General features: G+C 36.7%; 1 protein-coding gene across 3 annotated transcripts in view; it reads left to right on the plus strand.

Moving 5' to 3' along the window:
• The window catches only part of SCEL (sciellin), a 77,700-nt gene extending 57,799 nt beyond the window's left edge, over positions 1 to 19,901 (plus strand). For all 3 annotated transcript variants that reach the window (XM_063344344.1, XM_063344522.1, XM_063344431.1), the window contains 7 exons: positions 3,193 to 3,252; positions 6,247 to 6,306; positions 7,796 to 7,885; positions 11,169 to 11,243; positions 12,547 to 12,655; positions 17,000 to 17,102; positions 18,145 to 19,901. In XM_063344344.1, coding sequence (XP_063200414.1) covers positions 3,193 to 3,252; positions 6,247 to 6,306; positions 7,796 to 7,885; positions 11,169 to 11,243; positions 12,547 to 12,655; positions 17,000 to 17,102; positions 18,145 to 18,161 — 514 coding nt within the window. In that variant the 3' untranslated portion in view covers positions 18,162 to 19,901. The remainder of the gene's footprint in view (positions 1 to 3,192; positions 3,253 to 6,246; positions 6,307 to 7,795; positions 7,886 to 11,168; positions 11,244 to 12,546; positions 12,656 to 16,999; positions 17,103 to 18,144) is intronic.
• Positions 19,902 to 20,654: the final 753 nt, after the last annotated feature.

Consider the following 20,654-nt stretch of genomic DNA (forward strand, 5'->3'; position numbering starts at 1 on the left):
GAAGTATTACTGGTGCAATAAATTAATCTCTTCTAAGGGTTATGTTTTACAGAAGTTTTGTTCCATAGGAACCATAAAGCGTGGCTGAACAGGTCAGTCAGCGTGTATTTTTGTGCTGTAATCTGCAGCTACAACTGTTTCTGTTCACTTATTAGGACTCTTCGGTGTTGGCATTCTATAAATCAGGCTGCTAGTTGACAGGGTGTGTACATACAGCCTAGACTTTTATTACTTTTGCTGCTATCCCTTTGGACAGCAAGTAAAATCTTCCTCGCAAGCCAGTCAGTGCACTGTGATACTCAAAGTGCTGAAAATAATGTACGAGGAAGTAAAATAATGCTGTTGGCTGCAAAGTCATGATGATTTAAAGTCTACAGATGGGAACTAACTCATCTATCCCTCGAGTTGCGCCAAGGATTAATATGGGCCAGTAAACACATTTCTGAAGGAATGATTCTTAAATTATTGGAAGTTTGTAAATCTATTCTTTTTTTCACGATTTTCAAATAGGCAGTAGGTCAAGGTTGAACTATTTGAGATAACTCCTCTTTTTTTTGGTTTGAAAACTGTCCACAGTGAATGAAGCAATTTAAGGTAAAGCAAATCTGAAGTTACCTGGGCAGAGTGTTAAAATACATGTAAAAACTTAAAAATATTACATTTTAAAGCCAAAATCTTTCCTGCTGATCTTGAGGGTGTTTCTTCATTCCCTGTTGACAGAAAAATCTTACCTACGACAAGAAGAAGTATATAAGTGTTATAACTTTCCAGTGTTCTACAATCAATTTCTGTAGTAATATTAATTCAATTATGAAGCATTTGATACGAAAACACTAAGATATTCTCACATTTCTTACAACGATCAAGACAAGAAGTTCTAGTATTTGGGCCTTGTGGTGGGACCATATTTTATCTGCAAAGTATTTGATTATTTTTATAGGAAGGTGTCTTGAATTAATTTATGGGATTCTGAAAGAAGAACCCCCAGGAACTATTAAAAAATATGAAAGTGAAAATTAAAAAAAAGCGAATACAATATTTTATATCTGTACCTTGAGTAAAAATTCCAAATGTATCTGTTTTACTGAGCTAAGTCTCACAAAAAACATATTAGAATTTGGTTTCCCAAATGTTTATATTCCATTGAAAATCAGACCTAGGAGCGTACTGGCCTGCAGGGCACAGCTTTGCTACTGTCACAGCCTTTCTGTTGCTCCACACTGTGAAATTCAGCAGAAGTAAGCAGAAAGCATACTGATAACCCCGCTGAGTAAACTGCATATAATCCCATGATTGCAGCCAGAATGAGCAGGAGTCCCAAATCTCCTGCTCTCTATGTTTTGGGTGGATATGCCACACAGAGGCTGATATATACGTGAGGGTTGCTAGCATATAAAGGTCATAATTGAGGTAACTGCAATTGCATAGCTTCAGTGGGCCTTATGGAAGACCCGAGATTCCTGTTTTAAATAACTCTAAGAACATAAAGGAATGGAGGATGCAGCAGACAAGAATAATAATGTATATTTTACTCAAGCCACACACGTGCACAGCTGGAGGTTTTTTTCTTCATAAACATTGCCAACATATAAGTTAATAAAGTTAACCTGAGATCTAATTCGCCTTGTTACCATTTTAGTGTTGCTGCTGTACTGAGGTTGCAGCAACAACTAAGTACTGTTGCTAGGTACTGAGGAAGCAATTTACCATCCAGTTAATAAAGGAAAAGATATTTTTGATAACCGCAAGACTCCAGCTTCTGGAGAAAAATTCTGAAAAATGTGAAATCTGTAATAATATGAAGAGAATTTGCAAAAGTATATCATATGTAGATTACCCATTTATTAGTGACTGGTGTGGAATTCTAGCTAACTGGCAACAGACATTCCTTGCATTGAACTGGTTTTGTTTCCTTCCTAAACAAACAGAGATCTTGATAATCTCGTCAAAGGGAGCCCCAAAGCTGAGAAACATGACCAGGAAGAAATGTGAAAAGGCTGTCTCTATCTTTCACTGAGATGTCGTTTCGTGACAGAACCATTCAGAATGAACTGTCAGTAACGAGACATACAGAACGTTGTTGACTACCAGGCTATAGAACAGGTCATGCAGGGGAGAACTGTCATACCATCACAGGGCATCACTCTCTTCCCATTGTTTTCTTTTTAAGAGTAAATCTTTTAATTTTTTGTAGTGAGTTAAGGTTACTAGATGGTAACCTTTTAGGTAAAGCTGCTGAAAGTTTTTCAGTTGACGAGTTTGCAGTTGGAAAATGCATTTCCAGATGTTTTATAGAAATATTAACACTAGTGCAAACCTTTGAAGAGAAATAAAAGGCAGTCAAAGCAACACGGCATGTTTTGACTTGATGCTACTAAATGTTGCATTCCAAGAGTATAACAGACATAAACTTACATTTCTATTTTTAATAGTTATGTTACATTAATATATATTATGTTTAATGTTATGTTATTTTATTCAAAAAGAAAATCAATTAAACAAGAAGATCTAATTCAAGGAAGATTATTTTTTTCCTTACATCAGGTAATAATAATAGTAAATCACACCCTATCTCTTTTATGGAAGTTCAAGAATCAGCGGGTGTAACTAGTTCTCAGCATCCTGCAGTTTAATCATGAAATTTCTTGTGAGAAGGGAGATTTTAATTGGGAAGGAGCTGGCCCAGATAGCCTACCAAATTGACTAATGAACTTTTTGACTGATTTAGCTAGAAAGACTTAGTCCATAACTACTTTTTAAGTAAGAAATTATTTATGCACATATCAGGAATACTTGGCTGGTTGTATTATCTGGTAAAGATTCTTGGTAAAGATATCATAGCATATTAGATGTCAGGCACTCTTTGGAGTTGTCCACGATGCATGTTCAGTGGGAATTATCCTTTTTTGACATAAGTATTAGGTATAACTTGTTGTTTCCAAAATATAATTTGGTCCTCTTATTCCAGGAAGAGTGTGTGCTTATGTGCATATGGGGGGCTATATGTCTGTGTCTGTGAATATCTTTGCATTACTAAAATGATGTATGCTTTGAACTTTTCATCAGTTTAATCTTGTCTTTTACAAAGAATGTGTTAATTATAATTTCTTTTTAAGTGAGCATTTAATTTGGCTAATTGACAGCTGGCTATACTAATTGTGATTTGATCTGGTTTTTGTTCTATCTCTAAAGGAACCAAGATCTTGATAACCTCATCAAAGTGAATTCAAGTTCTTTCACAAGTGACAAGGAGTAAGTCTTCAAAGCTTCTCAGGCCCTGCTTTTCTAAGGCAGTGAGTAGTTTGTAACTATGAGAATGTCAGGAAAGGTAATGTTGCAAATCTGTAAAATGTTTATAGATTAATAAATAGCATTCCTTATACAGAATGATGAATGCAAACTACAGATCAATTAACTGACACACGCACTATCAGCTGAACACTTAGTATCTATGGCAAGCTGTCATACATGCTTTATATGCTTCCTTAATATAACTATTAAAGAAATATTTTAATATAGTTAAAGAAGGGGCATTAAAGAAAATATTGTAGAACTAATGGATGATAAGTGTTCCCCCAACAAGGTGTAACAAAGCATTTCAATCAGCAAGGGCAGTGATCCATAAAGAACAGCTTGAACTTACATTTTTGAACAGCACACCAGTTCACTGCATTTTAGGCCAAGTTTCTTGTGGTCTGTAAGCAGCCGTTCAACGTACAGAAAGGGAGAAACTTACTGTGCTAGTAAGAGCTATGTAACATTTGTCACACCTAACACCGAAACTCTACAGATAACTTCAAGAATGATGTTCTAAACAGTAGCGGCACATAAATGTTGCCAACATGTGATCATCTATTTTGCAGTAGAGAATCTCACATATATGCATACTTATATATTTATATATATATGTATACTTAACACTAACATGTAAGTTGAGTATGATTGTTTTGCAAATTTTAATTCACAGAGAATTTGTTAAGATAGAGCCCACGACTTTGAGACACTTCTGAAATTTAGGAGGCATCCAAAGTTTTAAGATTAATAAACCTATTATGGATTGAAGTGACCAAGTTACCAGTTTCACAGAGCAAACTTAGCCTTTTGCCTTTGTTCTCTGCTTCTACCAAAAGAGAATCAGGGATTTTTAGATTAGTTTGAGTGCTTTTCATAGGTCATTCTGTTCTCTAATTCACTGAACCATTTTAATAATTTTTAAAAATCCAGGGGAAAAACTAGCCATGAGTTTAATTGTATTTTTGAAATAAATAAAAACAAAACAAAACATTTTCTTATATGTAAACTTTGGGAATCTTTGGATGCTTACATTTTCAGTAGAAGTACAGACATAAACAATGCTTTAATTGCTAACTATGATGACACTTGTCATCCCAGAAACAAAAATATGTGGACATTTGGACATATTTTTAGGTGTTGTCTTAAGTCTCTTAGTTTAAATAAAAACTTTTTTTTTTTTGCAAATTAATGATGCAAACAAGGATTAAGCTGCTGGGAGCCTGTAAATTAATACTAAGTTTTTAGAAAGTTTATGTTTCTCCTTCACTATCTTCACTGTCAAAGAACAATCAAACTACAGCATTGATATGATTAAACAAAGTCTTTTTATTTTCTTGGATGTACTAGATAATATTTTTTATTTAATTGTACAAAACCTTTCCTTGCTAATGGAAAATTTTAAACATATTTTCTTATTATGGTCAATAACATAAGTGTTCGCAAATTTTGAACATAAACTTAACTAACAGTTTACTTTTTTCCTTTTAAATGTGTGCATAAATAGATTTCTTTCTTTTACTACACTTTACCTCTTCCCAGGTAGGGGGAATATTTGTTTATTGTTTCAGAGGAAAAGACCTTGAGAATTTTACTGAAATAAATACTGATGGTCAGAAAAATAAGAGGCAAGGCTGTCATAATCTTTCCCTTATATACTTAAAAAATGTTTGCGGTTGGTTGGATATTAGTATTAATAGGTTCTTCTCTGTAAAAATCATTAGAGGAGTCGAAATTAATATTTTTATTTGATTTCAACCATAGAATTTTAACTTTTTTAAGTTCCTCATTAAATACAGGCTAGTAAATATAAATAATTCAGTGTGGAAGAAACACTGGTAGTATTTGATTTTATCTTTTTGTAACTCTAAATAGTCAGTGCATGACCATCAAAATGCTTTAAATTAATGTGAAATGCTCCCTCAAAATAAAAATTGTCCTTTAAAGAGGAGTATCATAAGTAAAATTTAAAAAATCCTGTTTGTTCTTAGTATCATTATTCATTTTCAAATGAGAACCAGTATGGCCTTTTCTAATTTTAAACAATACCTCAATGGATAACATTATTATTTTTAATGACAGATGAATTAATACAAAATAGTAATGTAAAATTTTGTTCATATATTATATAGATGACATATGTTAATATATTAAATTTATTACATGAAATTAGCTTTTTCACAGCCAGTGATTTATGAGTTACTAGTATAAATGTGGTCATATGGTCCTAGAGAATGTATACAGCCTCGATAACAACAGTTGTAAGAGGAATCTGGGCTGGATATAACGACAAAGCAAATAACAAACTTTGGCAGCCATTTCTGTAGCTTGTAGTGCTGGTGCCTGTACTGAATGAAATTATGTTATCAAGTTAAAATGATAGAGCCATAGTCTGTTTAGAAGATGTAGGCAGGCCCTTCACATGTAGCATGGCAACATGGTGTGACACAGCGGTCATAAACTGAAACAAGAGAGATTCAGACTGGATATAAGGAGGACTGTCCAGCAGTGGAACAGGTTCCCTGGAGAGGTTGTGCCATCTCCATCCTTGGAGGTTTTCAAGACCCAACTAGAAAAAGTCCTGAGCAACCTGGTCTGACCTCAGAGCTGCCTCTACTTTGAGCAAAAGGTTAGACTAGAGACCTCCTGATGTCCCTGAATTACAACATGAATTATCCTACAATACCATAATAAACTTAGCATTTTTGAGTAGTTTGTCATTCTTTTGTAGTGTCACAATGGAGAGAAAATGAAAAATATTGAACTGATAACTCTTACTTCATAACTAACTAAACACTTATGAAACAATTGTGATACATACAGTGTAGTCAAGAATCTTCCTTGTAAAATGCGAATGATTTTTTTCTTCTTCAACATAAATAATTAAACTGATTTAATATGTTTAGGTTGAATCAAATAATTTGATTAATTCTGAGGTCTTTCTCTCTTTCACAGAGATGGGGACCTTGGTGATCACACTGAAGTAAAGTCTCCTGATGATCAAAATAAAAAGCGGTGAGACTCAATTCATACTTCTCTATAAAATTTAAAGAGCTTATATCAAGAGTTGTAGTTGTTCAATGTGGTTCCAGAAAATGTGAATTCCTAATACAAGCAAGCAGAATTTGCATAACTTAAGGTATCTATATTATTTCTAAAATGTGCCTGATTAAACAAATACAACAATATAGCTGCATGTATTGTGATAATAAGTAATGACTCAAACAAAATCTCTTGTAGTGATGAAAATGTCTGATGACAAGATCCTCATAAGTATTTTTGTGCTTATCTAGGTGTTTTGTGAACTCAACCGTTAGCATCTCAAAGAAATATAACTAAATGCTGTCATAGTTTAAAAGATTCACTGCTACTGGGTTTCATGATTTGCAAAAACTAAGATTTTGGTCAATTAAACAGAAATTATTATTATGTTTTCAGGCACCATTCTGATAGTGTCTTTTTGAGTCTTCCATTTAGTTGTATATCTAAATGAAGAGGAAGAACTGAGCTATCTGTATACACAAGTACTTCCGCTCTTTTTTAATATAGAATATTTTTATCCTAGCAGTCTCAGTTGACAGTCTGACCAGAGAAGTATATAGTGAATATGTATGGTGAATGACTTGCTCTTTTAGTTCTGAAAGGGGGCCTGCCAGATTAGGAATCAAGCACAATAGAGGGTGCTGCTTCATGCAGCATGCTCTGCATATAAAACAGCGCCCAGCACTGAGCAAGCTTCGTTTAGCAAAGCTTCAGACCTTGGCAAGCTCACTGAAATAAATCAAGCTGCAGACCAAACATCCAGAGTTAAGGCTTATAATCATCAAGTTGTTTCAGAATATAACCTTTGGCAGAACCAAACAAGAGCAGCCTTTGTCTGAGCTGCTTTATAAAATCATCAAAAACGTTATTAGCATTTAATCCTGAAATCCTATAATTTGTCTGACAAGGTTTATTTTTATGTTTGGTTGCATGTCATGTTTGCGGCAGGGAAAACTGCAGGAGACAAAGTTTCTTTTGCTTGACTCGTAATCCTGCTTTTTGAAATAAGATTCTATGTATCTGTTTAGCTCGTCATTTCTAAGAAAAACATCACTGTAGTATATCCCCCCAGAAAAGAAAATTTGGAACTAAAATATAGTAAAAACAAGAATAAAACTTTATAGAGTACTGCCAAGGAAATGCAGAATGCTATCAACCACTGAGACAATGCTGCACTGTTGAAAAGCTCAGTGGGCGCTTTGAGGTAACTAGAGTTTGATTAACATTATATGAAGTTTCTGATATAAATATATCTACCAGCATAAACCAGAGGTCAGTAATTCTGTTAAATTTCACAAGCAACAGTTTAACAACAGTGAGAAAAAGATAAATTTTTTTTAACCTACTGTTACTAGCCTGAGCTTCTACACTTATGGCTGTAAGTGTAACTGAAAGCTGTGTAGCTGAAAATGATTTCTAAAAAGTGCTTGTTTTCTTGTGTTGCTTTTTGGGTTTTTCTTAGGATAACTGAGCAAGCGTATGAAAATCCTCCAAGGGCTCCATATAATCTCCCAGAAATAAACTACTCCAGTGACAGTGAAAGAAAGACCAGGTACTGTGGACAATTAATTGAGAACCATAATGTCTAAAGTGTCATTTCTTGGGGGCGAGGATGGGGGGGAAGAAACCATCTTTATGCAAGAAATTTCAGGGATGTTTAGAAACCTCACACTGGTCTCTGGAATCATGCCAGCCCCCTTCCAGATTCTGCTTCCAGGATCCCACAAACAGAAGCCCACACAGCCCAGCTCTAGTGCACAGGGTGGAGAGCACAAGACATACCCTGGGTAGCTCTAGAGATGCTGCTGAGGCATGAAATTCAGAAGAGCAGTTAAGCCAAAATTCGTATATAATCAATAGAGGAAAGGCATTTCCCTGCATATTAGATGCACCATGCTCTCAGGGAGCTTATTTCTTTCTGAGGCTGTAAGGAAATCATTACGCTCTTCACTCAAGTGCCTTGTTAAGTTCCTAAAATGACATGGGATGAATCTGAACCCATCCATCATCTCTTATCCCAATCACTGAAACTGCAACATGGCTTTCTGACGATTTGACCAGGTACAAACTATTTTTAAAACCATTTCGCTTGCAATACTCTTGCTCCACCTGGATTCTCTCTCTACAAGCACATGTATTGCAAATCTGAGTGAAAAATGTAATATGGGGATATTTAATAGAACTAACTAAACACCAGGTCTGTTGGTAACAGGAAATCATTGAAATAAAGGAAACAATATATTTTTCTTAGGTCAAAATGTATTTTCAAGAAATATGACAACAAAACCCATAATATATCATGCTTGAATGAAGGACCTTTTTGAATTAGGAGAACGTCTCTTCAGTACTAACCCACCCATCTACGTGGGTTTAAGTATTAATGTAGACAGGACTGTTTAAAGACAGTCCTATATCTAAGGTGTGGTATTGCTGTATAGTGGTCATGAATTACCAGAGTCAAGGCTGATGACTTGGAAGGGAGAGGAGAAATCTTCTATTGAGCCTTACTAATAGGGAAAATAGCAGTCACAGCCTGGTACTTTATGTTAACTATGGCCAATGTCCCAGTCCTTAAGCTTATGCACACCTGAGCCTTGGTGTGGGTATGACTGGGCACAGGGTCTTTGATCTCTCATTTTCTTACGTTTGCAGTAGGACATTGGAGCGCGGTTGAAATTTGTGCATTCTGAAAGTTCTGCGTGGCCTTGAAGGCCAAGCCCATAAATTGGCTGAGAATAAAAGAAAATCCAAACAGCATAAAATTTTGAGACTCAAAATGACTATTCAACACAAAAATTAATTAGCATTTTGCAGACATACAGCTTCTGATGTGCAGTATTCTGATTATCTTTGAAAATCAAAATAGAGAACAATAATACAAGAATGGCAGGGCAAAGAACGTGCTTCGATATGCAGTGTTACCTTACACTTGACAAAAGGTATACCCCCTACCTGAAGCTGTAATCCCAATTTAATTAATGAAAGCCTACTTTAATGAATGGTCTTTGCAGGTTATTCTTTCAGGTTTTATGGAATAGGTTCTACAGAGTTGTTGAGTAGTTTGCTGTATAAACAAATCACACCATAGCAAGTAAAGGAGTGAGTGATATGAACTGAAAGGAGGGACTTAGTCAGATAGGCAGTTCTCAGGCTGCGCTGTGTCTCACTTTTAACTTAGTGTCTTGTCAAGCTGCCAGTCTATGCATTTATTTGAAAAGGTTCTGAGTTTCCTCACGCTTTCAGTTGGCAAGACTAGAAACTGATGCTTAGGAAATATTTTTGATGTAGCTTCATAGTTTTTTGTTCTCTACTTATTTTTTTTAAAGATGTGGTTATATCTATTTGTGTATATTTCAACCACAATACTCTACCCAGTTATTAAAATCCAAGGGACACTCTTCTCTACACTAGGACACGAGAGGGAAGTATTTTTGTCTATACAACTTTCTAGAAGATAAACAGTGTTATTTTTGGGCATGCTGCGTCTAAATACCCATATTAGTTGAGTGTGCAATTTCGCCCTGACCTCAACCCTGATTTAACTAGATGATTTGAAATGTCAACCTGACTCAGCGCTAGATTCTGCAGCTAAATACAATGAGTTAAATAACAAGCTTAACAACAAACCAATCACAGATAGGCCCATACTTCATAGGAATAAAGAGGTGAGATTCCTACGCCACTTTTCATTATAGCAAGAAACTTTAGGCACTTACACCATCAATATACTCTACCCTGTGACATGTGTTGTGCATGTGTCTAGCTTGGTCAGGGCAAAAATAGCCAGAAAAACTCTTCCAAAATGTGATCGCTTAGCTTTAGTTTGCTTTCCAACTTAATAAGCTTACCTTCGTCTTGCCTGAAATGTAAATGGAGCACTGGATGTTCATCTGAGGAGATACTTTCTCTGTGGTGAAAAAATCCAAAAACAAGTATGCAGAAAAGTGTATCTGGGCTGTGTAACACCTTACAGGATCAGGTTATCAGTCTGTTATACTTTCCCTGGAAAAAAGACACATTCTGGAAAATACAAGATTATAAAAAATTGCTCCTAACATTGCTAAACAATATTCAAGAGTGATGTGAAACATGTAATAATTACCATATACCTTATGAATTTCTGAAGGAATAGGATAATTAAATCAGTTCAGAAATGTTCAAAACATGTATGGAAAGATGACTTCTTTGCCTGTCACATACATAACTCATCCCTTCCACGCAAACAAAGAAGTTAAGGAACTAGAACTGGGGCTCTTAAAAAAGGAAGATTTAACTCCCCTGATAGTTAAATTCAGTGTATTCCTTCCTACTGTGATGCAAGGAACAATACAGTTACTGTAGTGAACACAAATCACATATTGAACAGTTTGTACTATAAAGACCCTGACTCTCATTCTAGGGACATCTTGTAATTTTGTCTGGCTGTTTGACAGCTCTTTGAGGACTAGTGAAAGAAGGGGGGGAAAAAGGAAGAAAATGCAGTGTGTCACCATTTCCTGATATGTATCATTTAGGCTGGGATATCAGCACAGGTAAACCCAATACCATCACGTAGATTTTGCTCAATGGGCTTGTGGATTTAATTTTGAAATGCTGAAGAATCGTTCAACAACAGAACACAGTCTAGGGATGCTATATTTCTAATTTATGCTTTTTTACTTAATATATTATTTCTGATGTGAAAATACAGAAAAGGAATTCATCACCAAGTATGCTGATTATTTTTTTTACAAGCGTGTTACATTAGCTTAATTTGCATATTGTCATAACTGTAGTGAAACCTTTAAAAATAAAAAGTACTGTTTAGTGATTGCTATGCACTCACTGCTTCACAGCAAATCATCATATGGTGCCTATGAAGAAAATATAACTGGAAATACTATCAAAACTGTTTACTCTACTTCTGATCGGTAAGTACACACCATTAACATTGTAGAGTATCAAAGGACACAGACGTTTTGCACACGCGTTCAAGTGTTCAGACAAAAGAGAGCAGTGGAAGTCACCATTAGGCTCGTCAGACAGCTTTTCATACAGAGCTCCCTTTCAGTGAGATCTTGCCATCATTACCACAGTTCAGCAGCCTAATATTATGTTAGGCTTGTCACAGCTGACATTTTAAAATATCTATAGAAACAATAGCCCATGCCTTAAGTGACAGAGTTGGCTTTGTGATTCTGTAGGTTTCTACCTCGGGCAGCCACTTTGCAAAATTTCCTTCCTTTGTGAGAACGGTGTCTGTAATGACCAACTTTATGTACAGATGGGGAGGAACAGGCTCACATGACAATGCTGTTAAAAACTATGTTTTCACACCAGTTAAGATATTCCCAAATATAAGAAGGATATTTGCTCGATCAGTAATATCTTACCTCATGGGCAAAAAAAAATTAAATGTGACACTATTTTCAGCTCAGATAATTTGGACATTTCCACTACTTGGAAATACCGAAACAGGAAAAACGTGTATCCTTTCCAATGTAAGTAGAAGGAACTCTGTGAATGATTCAAAATTAATCCAATGGTTTATCATTGAGTGGAAAGGAGCAAGACCAGTTGGTTTTGTAGTGCAAAACCACCATCAATAGTTGTATCTAGAGAAACTACAGATTGATGTCACATAAGAATGCAAAAAGAGCTGAGAAAATTTTTAAAAATATTGTTATGAATACCAGGTAGGTTGTTCTATGCATGTGTTCACTGTAACTGCCATGAAAGTAGGATTTCTGCCTGCAGTGCAGAAAATTAAAAATGTTTTCAGGCACTTCCGCAACGTAGAGGAGAACTCTGTATCAGACTGACCAAGTGTTAGCATTTTAAGTTCAACTAACAATTTACTTTTGTGATTAAAACATTAAAATCACTACCCTCCACTTCATCCCCATTTAGCATACATGCTCCCAGACATTCAGCAGCTTAATACAGTCTTATTACTGTTTGAAATCATTCCGTTCACTGAAGAAGACCATTCTTTCTATTAAGGTATTTTTGCTACTTGACAATTATGCTGAGCAATTTGGCCGTCGTAGGTGCATATATATTACGCCTGTCAACTAGAATGGAGGGAATATACACCTGACATTTTTCCATTTATAGCCATTGGACAGTAATACAAATGTCTTTCCCACATAGTGCACTAAGTTTATCAATTTTCTCCTTGAAATTTCAGTGGTAGCTCTTTTTCTGACAGCTGATGTTATATTATATACACAGGAGTATAATTGGAAAAGATATATGTACATACTGCAGGAAGCCCTTGGGCATAGATGCCAAAATGATCTTAGATGCCTTGCAAATTTGCTGTCATTCGACTTGCTTCAAGGTAAGAATTCACCTGCTACTAAGAAATATAACTTGAATGTAATGCCTGATTTATATTACACATATAATAAGAGAATATTTAGGCCTTAGGCCTTCTCCACCTGGGAGAAGAGGAAGGTTTGCACACTGAAGGAGAAGATTAATGTAGGAAATACTAGTCTCTCTCTCTCATCCCTATGCATTTCTTTCCATCTCTCTCTCTCCCTCTTTCTCTACTCTCCTTCTCCCTGCCTCTCCTTCTCTCTGTTCTCTTGCAACTACAAGGAGGAGAAAGGATGCAGTGGAACGTATCCTGAATGCCCTATGCATTTATAAGCCTACAGTATACACACTTCCAGTCTGATACAGTGAATTACATCCCACTTACACTTTCTTCATATTGTAAAATTTTATTCTATTTTTTTAATGCAGTTTTGTAAATCATAGAATCATAGGGTTGGAAGGGACCTCTGGAGATCATCTAGTCCAACCCCCCTGCCAGAGCAGGGTCACCTAGAGCAGGTTGCACAGGAATGCATCCAGGCGGGTTTTGAATGTCTCCAGAGATGGAGACTCCACCACCTCTCTGGGCAGCCTGTGCCAGTGCTCTGCCACCCTCAAAGGAAAGAAGTTCCTCCCCATGTTTAGGTGGAACTTCCTATGCTCAAGTTTGTGCCCATTACCTCTTGTCCTGTCGCTGGGCACCACTGAAAAGAGCCTGGCCCCATCCTCCTGACACACACCCTTTAAGTATTTATAAGTGTTGATAAGGTTCCCCCTCAGCCGTCTTTTTTCCAGACTGAAGAGACCCATATCCCTCAGCCTTTCTTCACAAGAGAGATGTTCTAGTCCCCTAATCATCTTGGTAGCCCTTTGCTGCACCCTCTCCAGCAGTTCCCTGTCCTTCTTGAGCCGGGGAGCCCAGAACTGGACACAGTACTCCAGGTGCAGCCTCACCAAGGCAGAGTAGAGGGGGAGGATGACCTCCCTTGACCTGCTGGCCACACTCTTCTTGATGCACCCCAGGATGCCATTGGCCTTCTTGGCCGCAAGGGCACATTGCTGGCTCATGGTCATCCTGTTGTCCACCAGGACTCCCAGGTCTCTTTCCACCAAGCTGCTCTCCAGCAGGTCAGCCCCCAACCTGTACTGGTGCATGGGGTTATTCCTCCCCAGGTGCAGCACCCTGCACTTGCCCTTGTTGAATTTCCTCTTTGCCCAACTCTCTAACCTGTCCAGGTCCCTCTGTGTGGTAGCACAGCCTTCCGGTGTTTCAGCCACCCCCCCAGCTTTGTGTCATCAGCAAACTTGCTGAGGGTGCACTCTATCCCCTCATCCAGGTCATTGATGAATATATTGAAGAGGACTGGACCCAGTACTGACCCCTGGGGAACACCACTCGTCACTGACTTCCAACTAGACTCTGTGCCCCTAATCACCTCCCTCTGAGCTCTGTCTTTCAACCAGTTATCTATCCACCTTACTGTCCATTCATCAAGCCCACTCTTCCTAAGCTTCCCTATGAGGATGCTGTGGGAGACTGTGTTGAACGCCTTGCTTAAGTCAAGGTAGACCACATCTACTGCCCTCCCCTCATCTATCCATCCAGTCATGCTGTCATAGAAGGCTATCAGATTAGTCAGACATGATTTCCCCTTGGTGAATCCATGTTGAGTACTTCTGATAGCTTTCTTTTCCTCCACATGCCTTGAGATGACGCCCAGAATGAGCTGTTCCATCATCTTTCCAGGGATGGAGGTGAGGGTGACTGGCCTGTAGTTCCCCGGCTCCTTCTTCTTGCCTCTTTGAAGACTGGAGTGACGTTGCCTTTCCTCCAGTCCTCAGGCACCTCGCCTGTTCTCCAGGACCTTTCAAAGATGATGGAGAGTGGCCCAGCAATGACTTCTGCCAGCTCCCTCAAATGTTCTTGATTAAGTGACATCTAAAATTGTGTCTTGTGGAGAAGTCACACTCAAAGGCATTAGTAAGAGGTATTAAAAATAAGCAATAGAGGTGAGATCGTTTTACCCACCGAGATCAAAGAATTGGTTAAAATTTGGGTCCTATGGATAGTTTCTGCTGTAGGATAAAATGGTGCTGAAATTGGATATGTCTTTGCTTCAGTCTTATTTATTAAAAATTATGTAAGTCTTTTTTCCTGTTTCCAATAAGAATGAAAGCACAGAAGAAATTTTTTTATGCTTGTCATTCCAAAGTCTAAGCTTCAGCCTAAAATTCACTCTTAAACTTTTCTCGAGGTATGCCTACCAGTTCTCAGCCATGTAGTTGCTTTCTGCCTCATTTGTTTTAATTCCGCTTGCACCTCCACACTGAGTTTGTTGTTCTAACAAATAATACTCGGCAAAATCACCGCATTAGCATAGCTCATTTTTCTGCCCAGTCGTGCATAGCTTTTTGCTTCTGCTTCTGACAGCAGTTCTTTTACCTAGTTATTGCATGAAAAGTAACCCAAACCAGAATACAGCGGAAAGGTCGTACTTAACGTGTGAAGTGATATATGCTTTTTGTCTCATATGGACTGAGCTCTGTGAGCACTAAAAATGCAATTTCTTCCATGGAAATTATTATGTAATACTCCCTCAAATCTATTATTGCAAGTAAATACAAACTCTGGTTTGCTTCCATTCTTTTTAGATGGATCAACCCACACAAAGTGGAGTGGGCTTTTTATGCAGTTAGGAGTGTTAACATGTTGGTATTAGCTGAATTATCTGTTAAATATTTAAGCTTATTTTTTAAATTGTATTCTTCTTGCTACCTATTCCCAAGTGGGGACCTGTCTGTCCCGCAAAATTCAGCTTAAGTTTTATACATTTACATGTGTATAAACATACACATTTATAAAAGCATTGGCAAAAGTTTAAACAACTATTGTAAGTCTATGGTTCATGCTTGTAGTTATGTATTTAGCTAAGCATTGCAATTTCTCATCATTAATATTCATTTAGCTCTTTACAAATACCCTGTACCCATTAGAGATTTGCATGTGGCTGACAGCAGTATAAGGTCTTTTCTTCCTTGTAAAGGTACATACCAAAAGTTCAGTGAGTAAATAATCCAAACTTTAGGGTTTTTTTCTCTGTATAAAAATGCGAGCTAATCTTGGTGATCAAAGCTTTGGAAACATGCCCATCCTTTTGCTGATTTATAGATGGAAACATAAAATGAGTGAAGAGAGTAGACTGTTTTAATAGTACCTTAATACTAACAGCTTATGTAGAAAATATATAGAAAAGACATATTGCTGTAAAACTGGGAAAAAAAAGAGTTCTCTGGTACTCTACCATGTTCTACTAATCAATACTGACCGCTCAGTTTCAATGTCATACTAGCTTTAATGAGCATGTGTAACATAAGGCAATTGTATATTGTCTGCATCCTGGGCCTAATAATTCACAGTGCCTTTAAGTCCATGGTGTTGATATAACACAATTTATTCATTTAGCTGCAAAAGGATGTTTTGGGTAAGACTGTTAATTTTTGATTTTAATAAAGACTTTCAGTCCAAAATTATCTGAATGGACAGCCATCGTGAAAATTACAGAAAGGCTTACAGCCCTTCTAGGATGGCTGGCAATTTGATTACTGAGTTGCACTGTAAAAGTAATACTGGTTTTCGCTTATCAGAGGATAAAAATGTCCAGAGAGACCAGAATTTGCCGTTCTTTTATTAGGTTACAAAAAAAGGGTTGATCCGGGTGTCAATATTCTGGTTTATAGATTGAATTACTTTGCTCCTTGATCCACTGTAGGCTTTCTTTGTGATCTTGGGAAGTCAGCTTCTGTGTGTATCTGTGTATTTTCACCCGTGAAACATGGGCGATGCTTCTCTATCTCGAAAGTTAGCTTTTTAAGAAATTTGTGAAAGCAATGTCATGATTTTGCAATAATGGGAAACATATTTACTGGTTAAGATAATGTATCAGAAAACATTTTTAAATAAGCAGGTTTAGATTCTTTAAGAACTACTTGGAGTTGGATGATTAAGTCTGATCATGCTTCCTTTACTCAGTGAAGAAACAAAAGGATCTCAAAAGGGTGATTCATATTATTTTTGAATAAATTTGTAAGCTAAGGCAGAGAAATTACTCTTTGAAATATCTAGGGGAGGTAAGGGGAACTAGTAAGGACTTAGATATCTGATCTAAAGGTGAGATATTCCAATGTCTAATTTAATGTTCATGAACACTACTCTTTCAGAGTTCAGCCTTGATGATATTGCAGTATTCATAATCCCTATTCTGGTCTGAGGTTGCTTACTCCCTAAAAGACAGCATGCTGGGAATGAATATTAGAGAATGGTTTTGGTTTAATTTTTCTTGTTGTTTATACTTGTGTGTTGAAGTGTGAAGTATGCAAAAGACCACTGGAAGATCTGAAAGCAGGAGACAGCATTTGGATTTACAGACAAACTGTGCATTGTGAGCCTTGCTATTCCAAAATTAAAGGTAAGATGCAAGATGTATTGTATTGAACGTGAGAAAAACAATGTAGAGAACTTCATTCAAATAACTTCAATTTATTACAACACAACTATTTCTTTTGCTTATTTCTGTGTACTTAAAGCTTTTCAAAATATTCAGTAAGACTGGGTTGCTTAGGATGATATCTAACCCCAGTCTCCAGACACAATAATTATTCTGTACGTGTGATGGAGATGGTTTAAGGTCTCATTGTAATCTATAGAGTCCTACCTGTGCAGTCAGTGGAGACACCTACAGTGAGGCAATGGCATCTTGCCCTGGACGTCACAAGAATAAATTCAAAGGCCATCTGAGAATCAGCCTGTTGTATTGAAATGAATAAACCAGGGTTCAGAGGTATTTTCACCTAACATAGTCTTTCTGACCAGTAAAGTAAAGATATAAAATCTATTAAATTATAATGAAAATATTGTACTGTTAGTACCAAACTTACCTGTGTAAACATTTGTGAGCATAGTGAGTAAACAAATGTGCAAGGCAGTGAAGAATGAAGCTTTTGTTTTACTAATTTTTCTAGAAGTTGTTAGATTTTAAGCCTTCTCTGTTTACGGCAATTATGAATTCATAATACTATAAATCAGTACCTGTGTATTGAATAAAGACAAACGGAAACCTAGATGAAATGTTCTGCTGACCTGGTCTTCACCTACGTACTTCTTGTGAGATAAGAACGTGTCAACTAAAATTATATTAATCAATTTGTTTTGTTAAAAAACTTCGTGCTATTTTGCCATTGCAAAATTTGATGGGAAGAGTGAATGTTACAAATAATCAGAATATAAAATTAAAAAGGCATCGTGGCAGTTATGAAACTGCAGAAAGACATACCAAGGATCTGTATACTGGGCATTATAAATTAACATATCCTATTTCAGCAAATGACAAGATGGGACAGTCAGACTTCAGTAGATTTTCTAAAAAAAAAATTGATCTAAAGTTTCATTGTGTGACGTTTAGAGAATACTGATTTGCTTGGCATTGCTGATCAATCTTTTCTCTCTTGCAGAAAAATGGATCTACTAATTTTGACATACAGAAAGCATGATAAAGAAGCTCCACTAGTGTTTTGTTAAATGTATTGGCCTGTTAATTCAAACGGCAATGGGAAATGATTAATTTTTACTGCTAGGAACAAATACTTTAAATGCAGTCCTACTGCATGGTTCCCAAAGGAATTAATTCCATGAGAATTTAGATGCCTTTTCATACACACATTCCAGGAAGCAAAACAAGATATTGTACAATTTATCCATCAGATCTGTGAGACTGCTAAACTGTACATAAAACTAACGATAATTTATTGAAATTTCTGAAGAGCAGCACATACCTACACATATGTTTTGGAGGGGCTGTATTCTCTTTACTGAAGCATCTCCTCAGATATAAACATCTGTTATCTACATAGCATGAATGGGATTAATCTCATCAAAGATTAGTCATTTGAAAGTCAGTTATTCAGTGTAAACTACTGTTTTCATATAGAGTGAGGTGCGTCTACTCTGTACCTTCGAGGAGAGACATCAATCTCCAGAAGAAGATTCTTCTCAAGTAACTTAAATGATACCTCTCAGACAGAAAAAATCATCTTTGGAAAATGCATCTCTATTACTGCAGAGGGATTCTAAACAAAAATTGTTAGAGGGTTTAACTTAGAAATTTCCCACTCCATGTTTGTAATTCTGGTAACTATTGTATTAGCATTTTTTTTAAGAAGTGCACACTTAATAGTTGCCATGAAATCATGAACTACATACTTTGCATGACATGATGTTGTTGTATTTATCTTTCCTACTTTATGAAGCTGGCTATCTAAACACCTTGCATGGATTCATCTCACCTAAATTTAAACATCTACAGTGTAGACATCTCCTTCTAAGTTACTTATCTATTCTGTCTGTATAGTCGTACAAAGAAGTAGATAGTTTTTAGGAAGTGATTCGATTGGTCAGATTGCAAACATCTATTTTACCGTGAGCTTAACCATGCTCTGAACATATGTCTTAACTTTCCATAGTCTGCAAAGGAACCTGCAGTGAATAGTTCAGATTTCTAGACATCTACATTAGGCCAGATAAAATCCTTCCTTTGAGACTACAATGAAAGCATTTTTTTTTCCTTTTAGACAGCATGTATTAAAGTATAGAAACTGAAAGAAGAGTCCATGCTGATCTAGTGGGAGATGTCCCTGCCCATGGCAGGGGGGTTGGAACTAGAAGATCTGTAAGGTCCCTTCCAACCCAAACCATTCTATGATTTCCACAACACTCAATTGTTACCTGTCTTATTTGCCTAAAATAATAAATAGTTCATCGGTTTACTGGACAAACAAAGGTGTTGACTACTAGTCTCTGCCATGAGATGTTTTTCATCATGGTTATTCACAACTGATTTATCCCTCTTACCTCTCAGCCGAAAAGGCCTTCTTGGATATGATCATGACAGAGTCAGAGTGCTCAGAGGTTGCTGGACGTGAGCAAGAGCTTGGAAGGGTGAAAAGTGCGAAAGCCATAGATTAATATTAGATTGCTGAACGGCTGTCCCAGCCAAACTTTCTCTCCTCGTCTGCACATTCAGTAGTGGAGACGGGATGTATGGATGTCTGCATAATTTAAACCACTGGGCCTGCAGCTGAATCACGATGTAATCTGCCTTGCCTGGCTTAGAGGATGTTGAGACTGATACATAAAGGAGCCATGAAAGAGTAGATAGTTTGTTTGGTTGGTTTTATGACAATTTCTTATGAATTAGCAGCAGTAGCTTTAATAAACCTGTTATTATAAATATTTATTGTGGTGTGTGTCTATTTCTGTTGTTGGCATATTCTAGTTAAACTATGCTCAGTATTACCCTGTGCTGCACCAGGAACCAATGAAACAACAGGTGGAGAAAATTAGTGGCAAAGTTTTAATGCTATGGTCACAAATTTGGTCCTGTTCAGAGACCAACAGTTACTGCTAAGGCTTCGTTACAATGGAAGATGTTAGATATTCATTTCAGCCAGCACATCAGAATCCAGGACTTCCTAGCATTTGAAGGGATGAGAGATTTTAGTTTAATCCATTAGAGGCCAGGAGCAAACTCTGCATCCAAATATCTGCTACTTAAATGCTCACTGACAGAGAAGTAGCAATAAGAAACAATAAATAATAATTCTGTGCTCATTAATTCATCCTTGCTGAACAGTCCCTGGTAATTTTGCCATGTGGGTTTTTGTTATTTTTTATTATATGTTGTAAGTTTGCTGAAAGGAAGCACCGGTTTTGTGATGCTTGGTATTTACCATATAAAAGCCTGGATGGCAGGACTCATTAAAAAAAATCATATTAACATCTCAATACCGATGTATCAAAACTTAATTGTTTTTTGTCCTTTTTGTATATCATTAGCATGTGGTGGTTTATTTCTCTTTGACTAGTGCTTCCATGAGACAATCCAAACGAACAGTTTGCTGGCAGCTGTTTTAATGAACGCGTTATCTTCAATAATGCATTAAATTAGACTGAAAAGCTGTATTGA

This window comes from Chroicocephalus ridibundus, chromosome 1, assembly GCF_963924245.1.
Source record: "Chroicocephalus ridibundus chromosome 1, bChrRid1.1, whole genome shotgun sequence".
NCBI classification, from domain to species: Eukaryota; Metazoa; Chordata; class Aves; order Charadriiformes; family Laridae; genus Chroicocephalus; species Chroicocephalus ridibundus.